We start from the raw sequence: 16,754 nt of genomic DNA, 5'->3' as shown, positions 1-16,754 counted from the left end.
GCTCCTCTGACCACCTGCCGAGACCCTGCATAATCTGCAGTTCAGCTGAGAAGTGCCTCCTCCAGGAAGGCCTCTAGGACCACCCTCTCAACCACCCCAGCTCATCCTCCTCTGAGCTCCCAGCAAGTGTAACAACAGTTGTTACCATTATGGAATGCTCTGTTTCTCCCAGCACGTTTAACTGTGTCACTGTATCCTTGTGGGTTGGAGCTGTTATAATCCCCGTTTTACAGTTGAGAAAACTGAGACTCGAGGATCAAAGGAACGTGCCAGTTGGGAGCTGCTCTGCCCTGAGGCTGCTGGTTTGTGCATGCATCTCTCCTGGGGCTGGGAGCTTTCTGAGGGCCAGAGTCCCTGGTGAGTCCAGACACACCACACGGGGCTGGAACAGCACACCCTGTCATTTTGCAGAAGAGAGAAGCCAAGACTTAGGTGGTCATGCTGCCTGTTGGCTCAAGTCTGGATAGAACTTGAGTCTCCTGGGTGCCAGGCCAGGTATGACGAGGCCTGGGTGGGCTCACGGGGGTAGGGGAGCAACGTTCATCCCCCTCGGCCATCGGGCAACCCTTGGCCACCCTCATTCTTTATATTTGTGTACTGTCAGTCCCCCGTCTTCTGGCCTCAGTGGTCCCCTGCCTTGAGGCACCCCCACTCTCTCCAAACCTTAGTTTTCTCATCTGCCAAATGGGAGCACGACACCCCCCCCCCCCGCTGTGATGTCCTTGAAGGCACTGGCCAGGGCTGGGGTGACCACTGAGCCAGGCCCCGGCTCTCAGGATGATGACTCCATGCTCTTAGCATCATGGTGAACAAGGTGCAGGTCGGGTGGGGCTTGTCTGAGGAAGTGGCCTCAGAGGGGACCAGACCCGTCGAGCGCGAGACAGGCTCCCCGAGCCTGTCTGACAAAAGCGGGACAGTCAGCCGCTCTGCCGCTCTCCTCCCTCCCGCCGCCCCGACTGCGGTCCTCCTGCCTTTGAAACCTCCCAGCACCATCTGCAGGACCATGTGGGCCCCGCGCTCCCTTGGCAGAGCCTCCAAAGCAGCTCCTGGAAGACGCTGGGCAGCAGGCGGCTGGCTTCTGAGAATCCGCACCAAGAAAACGCACCCTGTCTGTCTGCCCACTCGTGGCACCTGCCCAGGAGGCCCTGCTGGCTGCAAGCATTTCTACATCAATCACTTTGCAGCCTGAGCCCTAGGGAGAGGCCCCGGAGCTGGACCAACGGATATTTTAGCCTTGAAAGTAATCAACAATTAGTTTGTTTCCCTACCCTTCTCCCCTTTGGTGCCTAAGTGGGGATTCCTGTTCTGTGGGTGGGGGAAGCAGACACAATGAGCCTTTACTGACCTCCCTCTATGTATCTTCCTGTCCGGCTGATCCTTGCTTTGTAATTGAAGGCCTTCTGCTTGGTGACATCAGGCCATCCGCATCCCTGAAGTCCAGCTGGCTTCCAGAAATCTGAAGCCACAGCTGCAGTTCACCCTGAGCCTCTGAGTCAGAAACAACGCGCTCCTGGGAGCCTGGGAGGCCCCGAAGACGATCTGTGGCCTGTGCACACTTGGAATGTCCTCATGCTTGGCCACGATGCACTGTGATCGGCTCGAGGCCAGGGTTTTGAGTCTGAGATCCCAGCCAGTGTCCAGCACGCTCGGTCACTCAGGATGTTAGCCAAGGAATCAGGACAGCCCGTGGCAAAGGGCGGCAACATCAAACTGCAGGTTGTAATCCGTTGGCAGGTGGAGAATTCAATTTAATGGGCTGTGATCAACATTATTTTGTAAAATCAAATGGAGTGGCATAGGTTAGAACAGGAGAGAAGATATTAGCACACATCCATCTTAAGGGCAAGTATTGTTTCGGGAAGCTTCTGTTTCAGATGCAAATACCTGTGAGTGTGTGTGTCACCCTGTAAACCGCATTTCGCTGGATCACAGTCAGAAAGCCTAAAAGCCACTTCTGCAGAGCCGGGCGTGGATGTGTCTCGGCCCTTCGGGGGATGGGGGTGTTACGATTTGTTACCACTCAGGGTAAAGCGCCGTGTTGGCAAACAGTGGCTGTGGCGTCTGAGCTGGTGCAGAGCTGAGCCGTCTTGTCGGGGACGTCCGCCACGCTCAGCTGGTGTGGCTGCTTTTCTGAGAGGAGGAGAGAGGCAGGGAGGCCCCGGTGGCCCAGCAGCTGTGCTCACCCCCACTGGTCATGCACCCAGGTTGAGACCCAGCAGGAGCCCTGCTTGTTACTGGCACCCAGCCCCAGAGGGCAGCGAGAAAGAGGGTGGCTTAGAGGTCAGCTCGTGGCATGAGAAGCCTGGCAAGGAGACAAGGAGGCAGGTTTGGGAAGCTCTGGTTCGTGGCAGACGAAAGCGTGGACATGGGTGGTAGGACAGTGGCCTCTGGGTGTCCAGCCTGGACTTAGGCTGAAGAGGGAAGTGAGGGTCAGACCATCCACTCATGGCTGCCTGACTTCTGGCCAATGTCCAGGCTTCTGTCTACTGCAACGAGGAGGGGCCAGGGGCCAGAGAACCAGGCTCCCGGGGTTGGGTAAGGATCTGGTGAACAGTGCGTGCACTGGGCGAGGAGGACTTACCCTGAGCGTCGCTGTGGTCAGCTCCCAACACCGGCCGGTCTTGGCTGCTCTGCCCGTCTGTCCCAGTTTCTAGGGCTCGTGGCCTGCCCGTGCCTGGAAGCGTGGCACCCCCGCTTGCTACTTCATCACAGCAGTAGCAGGAAAGTGATGATGACAATAATACCAGCCACTCTGTAATGTATTCTTCGCTGTGGTCTGGGATGCGGGCTGATGAGCAGGTGAGGGAAGTGAGCCCTGGGGGAGAGGAGTGATTTACCCAAACCACACACGGGAACACAGGGCCCAGGACCTGGCCCTTCGTCCAGGGCTGTCCCGGATTCCCCCCAGTAAGCCGGCCCCGCCGGCCAGACCCTTTCTCCCTACTCCTCTGATCAGCCCTACTTCCCGCCAGAGTGGGGTCCCCTGAACCAGGCCTCTGCCCTGTGCTCCTCTGCCCCAAGGGCCCTGACTCAGCTTCCCCAGCCAGCTCCTGAACTGGAGGTGCTCCGTGGGACATTTGAGTGATTGAAAGAGGCTTGGGGCAGCCCGCCTGGGACAGCTGGGGAGGAGATGTACCCAAGTCAGGAAGGAAGGGCTGGGCGTGGCCTGGGCAGGGGCCGAGGGAGAGGGGAGGAGGGGGACCCTGGTCGGGCTTGGGTCTCCAGGCTCTTGGTCTCTTTGGGCTGGTGTGGGCTGAGCAGTGATGGTGTCCCAGGCCCTGGCTTACTCTCAGCGGGTCGCCGCAGCCTATGGGGGAGGTGCTGCTGTGATCCGCATTTTACAGATGAGGAAACTGAGGCTCAGAGTGGTGGAGTGACTGATCAGCACTGTTAAGTGCGAGGGCCTGAGCTCTAGAGCCTGGGCCATGACCCCTGCCCCTCCCTACCCCTGTCCCCGGCCCCTCCTGCCCCCAACCCGCATCCTTCCTCCTGTCTAAACAGGCTCTGCTGCTCGATGCCTTCTCCGGGGGAGCGTCTGAGCTTTTGCCAGGATTAGGCCTTTCAAAGGGCGCGTGCTCAGGGTCCCAATCTGCAGCCATCAATACGGCTCTCCTCCGCTGGCTCTCAGATCTCTGAGCCTGATCGAATTTCCTTCCGCGCCAGTCCCTTCTGAGAGCTTTCACGTGTCAGGGCAGGGCCAGGTTGGAGGTAGCGGAGCAATAAAAATGGTGTTGCCTCCCTCCTGCCACCTGACGTCAACGCTGCCCCAGCACTGGCGGACCGGTCCCCATGGACAGATGCCGCACAGGGCAGTTCTGGGCGACTGAAATCAGGCTGCTTAGTAATGAAACGGTGCTGTGGCCAAACCTCTAACACCTCAGAGGCGGGCACAGATGGAGGCAGTGGGGCAGGGGGTGGGTGCTGCCTCTGCAAATGAGCGAGAAAAAAGGCTTGTTAGACACAAAGAGGTGGGTGGGGGGCGCGAGCCAGGAACAGGATCGTCAGCGGATCTTGTAAATACTCCAGGCAGCTCTGGCCTGGACCAGTGTGGTACTTATTTCAAAGCAATTTGACCAATGGGATTCCCGACTCCCAAATCAGGAATGTTATTAAAATGAAGAACGGAGGCAGCCCGGCCGCTTGTCAGCACCCGAGTCACAGCCCCGCCGGCTGTGGGCTCCTCGTCCTCCCCTGAGAGGTGGCCGGGGCTCTGCCTCCCCAAGCCCCCGCCCCAGCCCCTGCCCAGGCTTTTTATAAGAGGGGATCTGTGGTGCAGGACTCCGGCAGGGGCGTGTGAGAGGTGGAGCTCTGGAGGCCAGCCCTGGGGGCACGGTGTGTGTGTGTGTGTGTGTGTGTGTGTGTGTGTGTGTGTGTGTGTGTGTGTGTGTGTGTGTGTGTGTGTGTGTGTGTGTGTGTGTGTGTGTGTGTGTGTGTGTTAGCCAATTTTAAAAACTCAAGAATGGGTTTTATTCAGTTTTATGTTGATGTGGGATAAGATGTCAGTACCCTTCCTCACCCTGTTGTTATTTGACCGGAGGGAGCTGAAGCCCCAGCAGGGACGGGCCAGTCCGGAGTCCCGCAGCCAGGCCACAGAGGTGGGCCTGGAAGCTGGGCTGTCTCCACTGCACCCCCGTCCACCCCAGTTCCTTCACAAGGGGGCGTTTGAGGGCCTAGGGGTCAGTCTCCCCCGCCTCCTCCACCACGAGAGTCCCTGGTCCCTGCTCTGCCCCGGGGCCCCAGGGGGAGCTGTTGAGGGAAATGGGAGGCCCAGCCCCTGCTGTCCCCAGGCGGGCAGGTGTGGGGCAGGGGGGTCAAACCTGGGGTCCTGGGAAGGTTGGAGCCAGCTCCCCATCCTCATTCTCCCTCGCAGGTGTTTCAGCGCCGGGAGGATGGCTCCGTGAACTTCTTCAGAGGCTGGGACGCCTACCGGGACGGCTTCGGCAAGCTCACGGGCGAGCACTGGCTAGGTGAGAGCCCGGACACGGTGGGGGGGAGGGCCTGCTTCCCCCGCGCACCGCGCACCGCACACCGTCGGGCCCAAGCCCCCTCCTCACAGGGAGGCCGCCGGGTCTCCCAGGCCTCCGCACGCCCGAGGCTCCTCGCAGGTGCTGCATAGAGAGGAGGTCAGTGCAACCATGTGGTTGAGTCCACGAGCGGGGATCCAAAGGTGGTGGTGCTCGCCGTGGGTGGGTCCCAGGGAGATGCTTTTCCTGAGGGGGACCTGGTCTCTGTCCCAGGTCAGGCAGCTGTGGCTGCCCTGGCCTTGAGGGGGCCGTGCTCGGGACGCCGAGGGCTCACCTCCCAACGGCATGGCCAGTCGGTGCTCCCAGCCACAGCTCCCACGGTCCCTTGCCTGGCACGAAGGGCACAAAGAGCTTACGTTAATATTATTATTGTTACTATTACTGACTGTCTTTAAGTTCACTCAGTATTTTAAATTTTGAATATCTCACATAATTTCATTCTAAAGAATGACATCTCTGGAAGTTGCAGAGATGGTTATATATATATTTGGGAGGAAGTTGTGGCCTGAGGTGGGGTTTGGGGTGTTTTTTTAATTTGAGATATAATTCACCATTTTAAGTGCACACTTCACTGGTTTTTAGTATGTTCACAGAATTGTGCAATTGTCACCACTAATTCCAGAACGTTTTCTTCACCCACCAAAAGAAACCCTGTGCCTCCATTAGCAGTCACCCCCATTTATATTTTTCACATACATTAAAATAAACACACAGCATTGGAACGACATGTCCCCGAGCCTCATTTGAATGGCCTCTAACACCCCACAGAGCACCTGCTCACGTCCGCGTCCCTGGGCACAGCTATCTGGAACAGTCCCCATCCAGGCAGGAGGGGAGGACCAGAGGGCAAGGTGGAGGCACGGGGACCGACCAGAGGGCCGGGTGCCAAGGTCTCGGCTCCAGGTGGGGGTCCGGAGCGTCCCAGGTTTGTAGAGACTTTCAGCAGAATCTGGGAGAAGGGTGGGTCCCCTGGGCTTGGTCCAGGCAGCCTGCTCCCTTGTGCACAAAGGCACCTGGTTTGCACTGTCATTTGCTTAATGTCTGTCTCCTCCCACCTGGAGTCCATGAGGGCAGGACCCTCTCTGCCCTGACCTCCTCTGTGTCCCCGGTGCCCAGGCGAGCACCAGCCACAGGAGAGGCCAGACACCTCACGTGGACCTCGTGAGCACAGCCCCTACGTACCGCACACCCACTGTGCACCCCGCCCGTTTTACGTGCATCGGCCCTGACACCACGTGCCCACCCTAGGAGGATGGCACAGCTGTATCTTCTCCTTTTAGGGATGAGGAAACCCAGGCTCAGAGAGGTGAAGCCACTTGCCACAGGTGACCCAAGGCTGATGTGTGTGTGTGTGTGTGTGTGTGTGTGTGTGTGCGCGCGCGCACGCGCGCATTGGGGTCAGGGAAGCCTGGGCAGGATTCATGGCTGGAACCCAGCCAAGTTCTGACAAATACCCTGAACTGAATGAGTGCAAGCAGGGCAGGATAGAGGTCAGGGGAGAGAAGCTTCTAGGTGGGGAGACCCTTCTCCTGCCCCCCAACACCCAGGTGGGTGTGTAAAGATAGGGAGAAGTTGGCTAGGTAGGGGCCCTATTCCTGCAGCACCACCCACCCCCTTGGAGCAGCGTTGATGCCTCTGCTGCTCCTGGCATCTTAATTGAAATCTATCGGCAGCCACCGAGGGCGGGAGAAGCATGTAAGCGGAGCCCTGATTAGCTCCTGGCAGACAGGCAGCCCTGTTGGGAATGTCAACTCGAGCCCAGTCCTCGACTGCCCTGTCTCTGCTTTTCCATGCTCCCCTTTCACCTTCTCATCAAGTGTTTTTTCTTTTCCTATTGAGTTACAGGAGCTCTTTACATATTAAGGTCATTGATCCTTTGTCACATACACGCGATACATATTTACTCCCAGTCATTTGTCTTCCAGCCTTTTTAAAGTAACATTATTGCTTATTTTCTAGAAGTTTTAAATTTTTATGTAATCAATTCGGCTAGACTTCATATCTTCTAAATTTTAGGCCCTGCTTTCCCCTCCCAGTTTTATAAAATGTGCCTATGTTTAAAATGCTTTCTGAGTGTTTGGTGGTAGGTTCATATCATTAATCCATCTGGGGGTTCACTGGGGTGACGACAGGGGTCTAAGTATTTTTCTGCTGGCTCCTTCCTCCTCACGTTCTACGATTTGAACTCTGATGGATGGTGGGGTTGGATCTCAGCTTAACATCCGGGGGCTCAGGGAAGCAGGGGTTGTGAATATCCTGGCAGACCAATAAGGGCTGGAGAAACCCAGAGAGTAACGACTGAGAGGGATGGAGGCTGGGAGAGAGGAGGCCTTCACGGGAAGCAGGGTGGAGATGAGGGTGAACTGAATCCGAGAGGAAGCTGCCCCTCCATCAGGGCACCTGCCCTCGTGGGCACTGGGATGGGGCATCAGGAGCGGAGCCCTGCTTAGCCCAGAGGAGTGGTGTGCCAGTGGGGGACACAGCGACCATTCGGTGGTGGGGAAGGGACCCTTCCAGCTTCCCTGCTGGTCTCCCTCTTGCCCTATTCCTGGATCCGATTGTCCTGGGCGTGGAGTCTGGGCAAGTCTGCCTGGGTTCAAATCCCAGCTCTGCCACTTCCCAGCTGTGTGACCTGGGCCAGTTACTTAACCTCCCTGTGCTGCATTTTCCTCACCTATAAAATAGGGGTGATAATAATACCTGCCTCATTGGATCCCAAGAGCAGCAGCAAACACCCGGGTAACGGGTGCCGTGGGCCAGGCAGGCACTGTTCTAAGAGCTGTACAGGGATTCCTTAATTAAATTGGACTCATTCTAATTCCCCTGGCTTCACTAATCCACATGAAGCGCTCATAGCAGTGCCTGGCATTTTTAAGTGCTGTCCAGGTGGCAGTGGCTTCTGTCAGCGTTGCCTACGATCTGCCCTTTGCAGGCTGTGAAGCCCTCTGGCCGTCACTGCACAGGAGTGCTGGCGGGGCCCAGAGAGGGGCAGTAGCTTGCCATGAGACTCCAGCCCCGGCAGGGAGAGCCTCGTGCTCCCGAGGCCGGGTCCTCCGTGAGCAATAGCAGGGGATGCCGGGGGGTTCGGGCAGGCCTGCCGTCCGTACTGCTGTTGTTCCTTCCGCTTTGCCCTGGACCTGGACGATGGACGGAGGCTTGCCTCTGGGCTGGATGAGGAGGGGTCTGACTAGCCCTCAAGCCCGTTAGCATGCACACGCTGACCCACTCATGAGGGGTTTGGAGCTTAGGAAAGCAGCGGGGACAGGCTGATGAAATGTCACTGGGTGCTGATAACTTGTAAGGCATTTAATTAAATGCCCTCTTAATCAAGAGGTAATCAAACCAGCAGGGAAGCGCCTTGAGTGTGAGTGAGTGTAAGGGGGGGGGGGGTGAGACCCCAGGTTGCAGGCAGGAGAGCAGAGGAGGGGCGGGACAGAGGGAGGGAGGAAGTGGGACTCGGTGTGGTGGGGGGAAGCAGGGTCAGGCGCCACAGACAGTAGGAGACGCGGGTATGGTCTTCTGCCTCTTGTCCACTAAGCCAGAATTTATTGAGCACCTACTGCATGCTGGGCCCCACCCCGGATGCTGGGAGTGAATGGGACAGTCGTGTTTCTATCAAGGAGCTTCTATACTGAGGGGAAGACGGACAAGGAAATAGGCAGCTGGGACCAGAATGACAAATACCGGGGTTGGCAGATGTCCTCAACCTTGACAGGAGGTCAGGCGGCTTTCTTGAGGAAGTGAGATGAGACCTGAAAATGAACAGAAGGTAACCGGGTGAGGAGTAGGGAACAGTGTCCCAAGCAAAGGGAACAGCATGTGCAAAGGCTCAGAGACTGGAGAAGTGTGTGTCATTGCCAGATTCCATCTGGCTGGAGCCCAGAGTGTCAGAGAAGATAAAGGTGCCATCACGCCCAACCTGGAAGACTTTCCAGATTCCTCCTGACTCCTGCAATCTTTCTACCAGACTTCAGCTTAAAACAGTTGGAAAGCACAGTCTGACTTAAAGTGAACACAGAAAACATGAAACATGAAAAACTGTCAGTCTTCAGTTTTCTGTCAAACACAGGCCTGCAGGAAGAAGGAAGTAGCCTGGGCTGAGAGCATACACTTGGTGGTTGTTGTCACTTTCTGTCACTGATCACATGATCTTAGCTCTCTCTCTCCTTGGTTCTCTCTGGGGAGGTTACTTCCTAGGCCCCTCAACTTCTCCCGCCATTCTCTCCCCCATTCCAGGACTCAAGAGGATTCATGCCCTGACCACACAGGCGGCCTATGAACTACACGTGGACCTGGAGGACTTTGACAACAGCACAGCCTACGCCCACTACAGGAGCTTTGGCGTGGGTTTGTTCTCCGTGGACCCTGAGGAAGATGGGTACCCGCTCACTGTGGCTGACTACTCGGGCACTGCAGGTAGGGCTCCAGGCTGCAGCAGGGATGGTGAAGGGCAGGGGCAGCCCGCCAGTCCCCCCAGCTGGGAGGACACAGGAGGTCTTTCCAGGCCAGGGGCCGGGATCAAGGCTTCTCATCTCCACCTCCAAGTCCCACCTGGTCATCATCCCAACCACATGAAGCTAGCTGGACCTGGACTGTCCACCCATTTTGCAGATGAGCCCAGAGCCAGGAATCAGGACACCTGGAGTTTGGGCTCTGCTGATTCTCTAAAGTGAGGTGGCTGACTTGCTCTGGGCTGGGCTTCTCCTCTCAGGCCAAGGCAAGAAAGCAAGGGAAGGGAGTGTGTGACAAAGCTAGGAAGAGGGAGAGACTGCCTAACACAGGGACAGCCACGGGGACCACCAAGGTGGCACCTGGGTGCCTGTGAGCTGCATGGACACTGAACGTGGGGGTGGGGCAGATGTGTACATGTGCACCAGTGTGCATACAGCGGGGCACGTGTGCTCATGCATGTCCTGGGGATCTGCATCGTGCTCGGGAAGTTGTGCTCGCACGCATGCACCTGTGCACCCGTGAGTACACACCCGTGTGTGCACGCCTGCGCAGGGGACTCCCTCCTGAAGCACAGCGGCATGAGGTTCACCACCAAGGACCGCGACAGTGACCACTCCGAGAACAACTGCGCCGCCTTCTACCGCGGTGCCTGGTGGTACCGCAACTGCCACACATCCAACCTCAACGGGCAGTACCTGCGCGGCGCGCACGCCTCCTACGCCGACGGCATCGAGTGGTCCTCCTGGACCGGCTGGCAGTACTCACTCAAGTTCTCCGAGATGAAGATCCGGCCGGTCCGTGAGGACCGCTAGCCAGGCGCACTGTCCAGCCCCGCCCACCGCCTGGCTCCGCCCCATCCCCTGCTACCCACGCCCGCTGTCCCCTTGCCCGCCCCCAAATCCGCTCTTGCTCAGCTGCCCGCCTGACCGCACGTGACTGATGTGCTCTCGCTTTGGGGTGAGCCAGGCCATCCCTGGACACTAAGCACCCCCTGGAAAAGTGAGGTCACACATCACTTTCACACCATCCCCACCCCTAATTTGCCTCGGATGGTGGGGGGCAAATTTGGCCACCCCAAATTCTACCTGCCCAGATTTTGTTTCCTGGGCTGTGTCCACCTCCTCTTGACCAGGAGTCTGCCCTGTGCTCTGGCAGCCCTCTCTTTGTCAGTCCAAACACCCAGAGTAATGGGCTCACAGAGGAGGGACAGACGGCACCCTGGAATCTTTTAGCAGACAGCGGGAAGGGTCAGATCTTTGAGTCAGTCTGAGGCCACCCTCCTCTGGCCCTCCTGCCCGCCTCTTCGTTTCTCTGGTGCCTGGAGATCCCACCTCTTGTCCAAGGACTGGGGAGTGGCTGGTGCTAAGGGCTGCCTGGGCCCATGGGCTGGGTGGCCACATCCCACCATGTCCCTGGGCCAGGCTGGGGTGAAGCTGCCTTCAGGAACTCACGCCCCAATGTGACCGAGACCAGTTCCCTGGAGCCCTCCCCACCCATCCACCCCTCTGTCTCTGCAGGACTGGGAGGCCCCCAGTCCCCTTAGCTGCTGGGCCCAGGCTCCTGCCTTCCTGGGGCAGCTGGAGACCAGCCCCACCCCATTCTCCTGCCGGGGGAGGCAGGGGCAGGTCCTGCACCACTGGTCTGGGCTGGGCCAAGGAAGACCTGGTGGTTTTCTGGGTTTTGGCGGGCCTTGAACCACCCCCACCACCAATTTCCAGGCAAGGACTCCAGGATCCTAGGTCCTTCTAGGTGCAGGCCTGGAGGATGAAGGCTGGAACCTGAGGGGTTTGGTGGCTGTTACCCCGTCAGCCAGAGGCTGCTGTCTCCGTGGGCAGGTCGCCCCCTGCTGGTGATTGTGGATGTTGCCACTTTGTGTGGGGCGGTAGGAAGGGCCTCACTGGCCAAGTAGGGAGACTGAGGCACCTGCCAGGCACTCAGACATTTCTGATTGAATCCTCCCAAAGCCCAGCGTACTATTATTGCTCTCCTCCGACTGAAACGCAGGTTCCCACGGTCCACAAGCCGGAAGGGCAGGGCTGGGACTCCAGCCCTTAACCCCTGGCTGAGCAGCCTTGGGACCCTGATACGTTTGCTGTCAGAACCAAGTGTAGGGCTGTTTTCCCAAGTTCCCACCTGTGGGGACCTGAGGGGGCCTTTGAGAGGGCCAGGAAGTCCACCTGGAGAGCCGCCCAGAGGGTGGGCAGCCCAGCAACTGACCCCTCCTCAGGCAGGCGGGAGAGGGCGTTTCCCTTACAGGACACCTGAAGGCAGTCAAATGGCGGAGTGTGGGGTTCAGCTCTCCCTTCAATAATAATAAATCAGAGTTGGCCAGGGGCAGCAGGAAAAGCCCCTGTGCCACTGACTCGCCACACGACCTAGCCGGTCCCCTCCAGCTCCACCTGGTTGTCGGCATTCAGCAGGGTTCGCTGGACATCCACTGTGGGCCAGGTTCTTCCCTGGATGCTGAACAAGACCGAGTTCCTGCCCTCTTGGCGCTCCGTTGGAATCAAGTCAGCCAAGAAACAGGCAATTACAGCCCAGTGTGACCAGGGCAGTGACGGGAGCCGCACAGGGCAGGGTGGGGGCGGTGTGGGGGGATGTGTATAAGATGACCACATGAGACCCCCTGATGGGCCCCCTTTCTCATTCTCTAGAAACCAACAGAGCCAGCCCACTCTGGCTGCTGGGACCCCCAGACAAGGAGCAGAGGCAGTGGGACCCTGAGTCCCCATCCCGGGAGCCCCCTCTCCCCCCCAGCCCCAGGCTGCAGCCAGCTTCTGCTGCCAGCCTCGCAGTGCCAGCTACTGTTTAGAAAGTGCCAAGCACTTTCTGATCTGTCATCAAACAAACTCCTGGTGAGCGTGATGTTAGTGGAGTCACAGATGTGCGTGTGCTTTGGGAAGCTCCGGGACGCACGTGTCAGGGCTTGGCTGGGGAACAGACATGCCACAGCTTGGGCCTGGCAGGGGGCCAGGGGAGGGTGGCCATCAGGAGCATCTGGCCGACCTGGAGACACCGGTTCCCTCCTACCGGAGAGCCCCAGCCCCACTCTCAGCCCAGACCTGGCACGACTGGGGGCGCGGCTGGGCCAAACACTGGCTAAGTGGGCACGAGTCCCAGCGTGGTGGGGACAGCCACGGCCAGTGCGCCCCCTTCCCAAAGGGCACCCCTTGACAGGCTGACCCACGACGCCTGAGTTGATGGCTTGATGGTGGGGTGCCTGTGGCCCAGTTATACCACGTGACCAGATCAAGCCCCTCCACTTCCTTCCCTGATGAGGAGAGAGCCAAGCAGGGGAGGGGGGCTCTACATGGGGATCCTGAGGCAGTGCATTTATCCCCCAACAAGCTTCTGAAAGTTCCTTTCCACAAGCACAGGTAGGTTCTGTGGAATCAGCCAATGGCCTCGCTTCTTGCCTCTCAAACTTTGGATACATCTCTGGGATGCCATTCAGCTGGCCACCTTAGCTCTGCAGGTCCGGGGATGAACAAACCCTGGGTAGCCTTGGCACAGGCGGCAGGAGATAAGGAGAGAGCTGTGAGACATTGTCAAATTGCATTTCCTCCTGCAGCCGCATGTAAATAGATTTTATAATGTTTGTCTTGGGGCAGAAGTGACATTGATATCGCCAGCGCCCACTGCTTCCTGGTCCCCCGTGGCCACCCACCCTCACCCATGCAGGCCTCTGGCCGGCCTGGCTGGGGCCAGAGCCCTGGAAGCTGGGAGCCCCATCACCCAGCAGGAACTGCCAGCTGCATCCGCTCCAGCAGGAGGTGGGGAGGTGGGGACACCATGTCTGCTGACATGGGGGTGGGGGGACAAGAGCAGGCCCCAGGCAGCTACAGATCTCTGACCTATGGAGTCTGAGGAGCAAGATGCCGACAGGAGGACACATCAGGAGATTGTACACAGCCCAAGGACACGAGGCCTTGGTCCAGGTGGCTGGGGCCTCCCCAGGGCCTGTCTCCTCATCTGCTTGCAGGGAGAGGGCTGTCTCCAAACCGAGTGGGCCAGGCAGCCAGCAGGACTCGGCAAACCCGGAGGGCTGAAGCTGGGCCTCAGTGCGATTGGGGGAACCGGGCTCTGACCTGGGACTGGTCACTTTACCCGCTGCCATTCCAACAGGCTGCCTGACTCTGTCCACACCAGGCTGGCGTGTGGGTGTGCTCCAGGGCTAGTGAGGGCGCTGGAGGGCCAGCACCGCCCACGACGGACAAAGCATGGCATGGGACAGGTGCTAGTGTGGCCCGTGTGTGCTTGGCGTCACGTGTGATCCTGTCTCCAATAAAGTCTCGTGGTGACCGACTCGGGCCTCGCCTCCGACCCTGCTCGGGGCCCCGCAGGGTGACTCAGACACCCCAGCATTTCAGGCCGCCTCCTGCACTGGTTCCCCAGACCCCTCACTGCTTTTGTTTCTACGTAGGAAATGGTGCTTCCCAGGAAGCTTTGTACCCCCAGGAGCGGCACACAGAGTGGGTGGAGGTGAGGCCCACCTCCCGCACAAGCTGCACCTGCTGGGGTGAATCCTCCTGGGGGCTGGGCTTCGGGGCACGAACCTGGGCCTGCCCCACGTGTGCCGCCCACATGGTCCCCAGGGTCACAGGCTGCCCCGGTGGGTCTCCTGTGGCCGGGGCCGGAGTCCTGAGGAGTTGAGACTCTTCATTAAGAGCGACAGCCCTTACTGCCTGTTTATTCATAAAATAATCTGAAGCATAAGGACAAAGTGACCCCCTGAGTTTATGTAATGAAATCCAGTATCTACCAAGTGCCTGCGCTGGAGACCAGGTGCGGGAACAGAGGAAGTGGATGTGCCCTATGTCCTGCCTCGGGCCAGTCTGCAAGGGGAGAGGTGGCTGGAGGGCGTGTGCACAGTGGACAGAGGCTCCAGGACCACCCCCAGGGCACCACCCCCCTAGTGCTCTCCGCCAATAGGCCTGCGGTCCTGCCCCTTCGCAGCGCTCTATCAGGCCCACTGGGACGCCTCAGGAGGAGGCCCCCCACCCCCCAAGCCAGGCCACAGGCAGTCACTGAGGTGATCCAGGCCACCTGCCTCCCCACGGGCTGCACCTGCCCCAGGTGAGCCCCCCTCTTGCCACCACCAAACCGTCCCCACGGCGGTTCCCTCGGCAGAGCTGCTCCAGCACTGCGCAATGAATCGTTCCAAGCTCCAGCGACTCATCACAGGGAGGTTCTTCAAGCTGATAAGCAGTGTTTGCATTTGAGCCACAAATAGTGCAGAATCCAGGACCCTGAACAGACCCTGCTGCCCTGTGCTGGACACAGCCTGGGCCGGCCCTGCCCTTCCTGCAGCCCAGGCCCCAGGTGGCAGAGACAGTGTCACAGCTGTCACCCCCCACCTGCTCAAGAGTGGGGTTCGTTCCCTAGAAGGAGCCCAAAGGCTTCAAGGAGCCCAGGAAGTGCACTTGAAAATAAGCTTCTGGGCCAGGTGTTCTAGGAGGCACACCTGGAAGCCCCCAGAGTTAGGAAATGAGCTCCAACATCAGACTTGGCTCCAGGCACCGCTACATGAGGGGTGGGGCCAGGAATCACACTCACCCCAATCCTGCCCCGACCCCAACCCATGCCCAACACTCGGGACTTCCTACGGCCACTTCCAGAGCCCCAGGCGCCCGTCCTGAGAAGGGACTCAGGTCAGTGGTTGTTTCTGCAGCAGAATTTTCTTGAAGCCCAAAGTGTCAGCAGCCAAGCGGAGCTTTCCTCCTGCGGGGAGGGGGTGGCCACCGGGGCTCGACCCCACCTCTGCCCTCCCCGCTCTCCACAGCTGTCCCTGAGGAATTCCACGGAGCACAGCTTGGGAACCAAAACCTCTCGTTTGACACTTCAGGGAACTGAGGCACAGAGAGGGCTAGCAACTGGCCCAAGGCCTTACAGCACATTAGTGACCCAACGCAGGCGGCACTCCATCGTTAACCAGCACTGGTGTCACAACCAACCAGCACTAACGACAGTGACACCACACCTCCCGTCTCACCTGCGCACACGCACACACACGTGACATGCACGCGCATGCCAGCCCCTCAGAGGCGGCCCCGGCCTCGGTGGTGTAAGCGGGGTGTGCACTTGCTCTGGTCAGCACGTGGGCACACCCTCTGCTCGCACCTGCCCACGAAGCCCTCGCCCTCACCAGGGGAGGCCTGAGTGCACCCTGTGGAGGGGCCCAAGGTCAGTGCTCACTATCTGCCTGTCCTTGACCTCGTTCCTGCTGCAGCCAGGGCTGAAGTGTCAGCTCTGACATCTGGGCCTCGGTCCCCCCGCCCCCTCACCATGAGGGGGGACTAGAGTCTAGCCCCTTTCTCAGGCGGCTGGGGGTGGGGAAGTGTCTACGAGGTGGTCTATTGCCGTGCGGGGTGATTTCCCACCCCCCAGCACCTGGGTGAGGGCCCTGGGACGGGAACCCTCTGTGCACAGTCCCCAGCCCGGCCGAGCAGCTACCCCCAGAAAACTGCTGGGCGGCCGCAGCCTCTCCAGGCACCTGCCATCCTCGCCGTGCTGCCCGCTCTCGGTGGAGGGAAACTCTAGGCCAGGCGAGAAGCAGACTCTGGGGCTGCACTGAGCCGTCTCATTTCGGCACCTCCTGCTGGTCTCCCCACAGGCGCTCTTCAGGCACAGCTCGGGGTCACCAGGCACAGGCGACAGGGCAGGAGGAGGGCAGGGGAGGGGCACTCCTGGGTCCGCAGGTGCTGGACTGTTCAGCAGGGAGGTGCCCACGGGCACACGCCTCCCCCTTGGCTGGGGCCTGGAGAACACTGCAGAGCGTTCTGCCTGACCGGGAACAGCGCCCTGGCTGAGCTGTGTAGACCCCAGCCTGCAGCGGACCCCGGGGCCGCTCTGGGATCACACACAGGGCAGGTGGAGGGACGCGGCAGACTTCGTATTTTTTAAGTATCACAGGGTGAGCGCCCTGAGATGTGAGCAAGATTCCCGGCCAGTGGCCACACCCAGACCAGAAGGGACCCCACAGGGACTCGTGCCCACAGCACTGCTGCCTCCATTCCCTCGCTCCACTGTGGGGATGTGGCGCAGGCGACAACCCTGGCCGGTGAGCCCACCTGGGAAGAAGCAGCTGGGAGTGAGCAGCCGGCGTCCTCCATCCTGGGCGCCAGCGGAGTGATGGCCGCGACCACCTTCTCTCGGCCCTTGGCAAACCCCATGCTGGGCCAACAGCCTTGTCTCCGTGACTCACAGAGAGCCAGACGAGTTTTGAAACATTCGCTCGTCCATCTGTCCTTTCCCATGTGGCCCTTGGGCACCGAGCCA

At 59.3% G+C, this 16,754-nt stretch overlaps 1 protein-coding gene across 2 annotated transcripts in view; it reads left to right on the top strand.

The window, feature by feature from the left end:
* FIBCD1 (fibrinogen C domain containing 1) overlaps window positions 1-13,076 on the top strand; it is a 34,923-nt gene extending 21,847 nt beyond the window's left edge. For both annotated transcript variants that reach the window (XM_072960307.1, XM_072960306.1), the window contains exons 6-8: window positions 4,871-4,967; window positions 9,261-9,440; window positions 10,029-13,076. In XM_072960307.1, coding sequence (XP_072816408.1) covers window positions 4,871-4,967; window positions 9,261-9,440; window positions 10,029-10,288 — 537 coding nt within the window. In that variant the 3' untranslated portion in view covers window positions 10,289-13,076. The remainder of the gene's footprint in view (window positions 1-4,870; window positions 4,968-9,260; window positions 9,441-10,028) is intronic.
* Window positions 13,077-16,754: the final 3,678 nt, after the last annotated feature.

The sequence above is a fragment of the Vicugna pacos genome, chromosome 4, assembly GCF_048564905.1.
Source record: "Vicugna pacos chromosome 4, VicPac4, whole genome shotgun sequence".
Classification (NCBI taxonomy): domain Eukaryota; kingdom Metazoa; phylum Chordata; class Mammalia; order Artiodactyla; family Camelidae; genus Vicugna; species Vicugna pacos.
The sequence above is the reverse complement of the archived record's forward strand: the minus strand, read 5'-3'. Positions and strand labels throughout refer to the sequence as shown.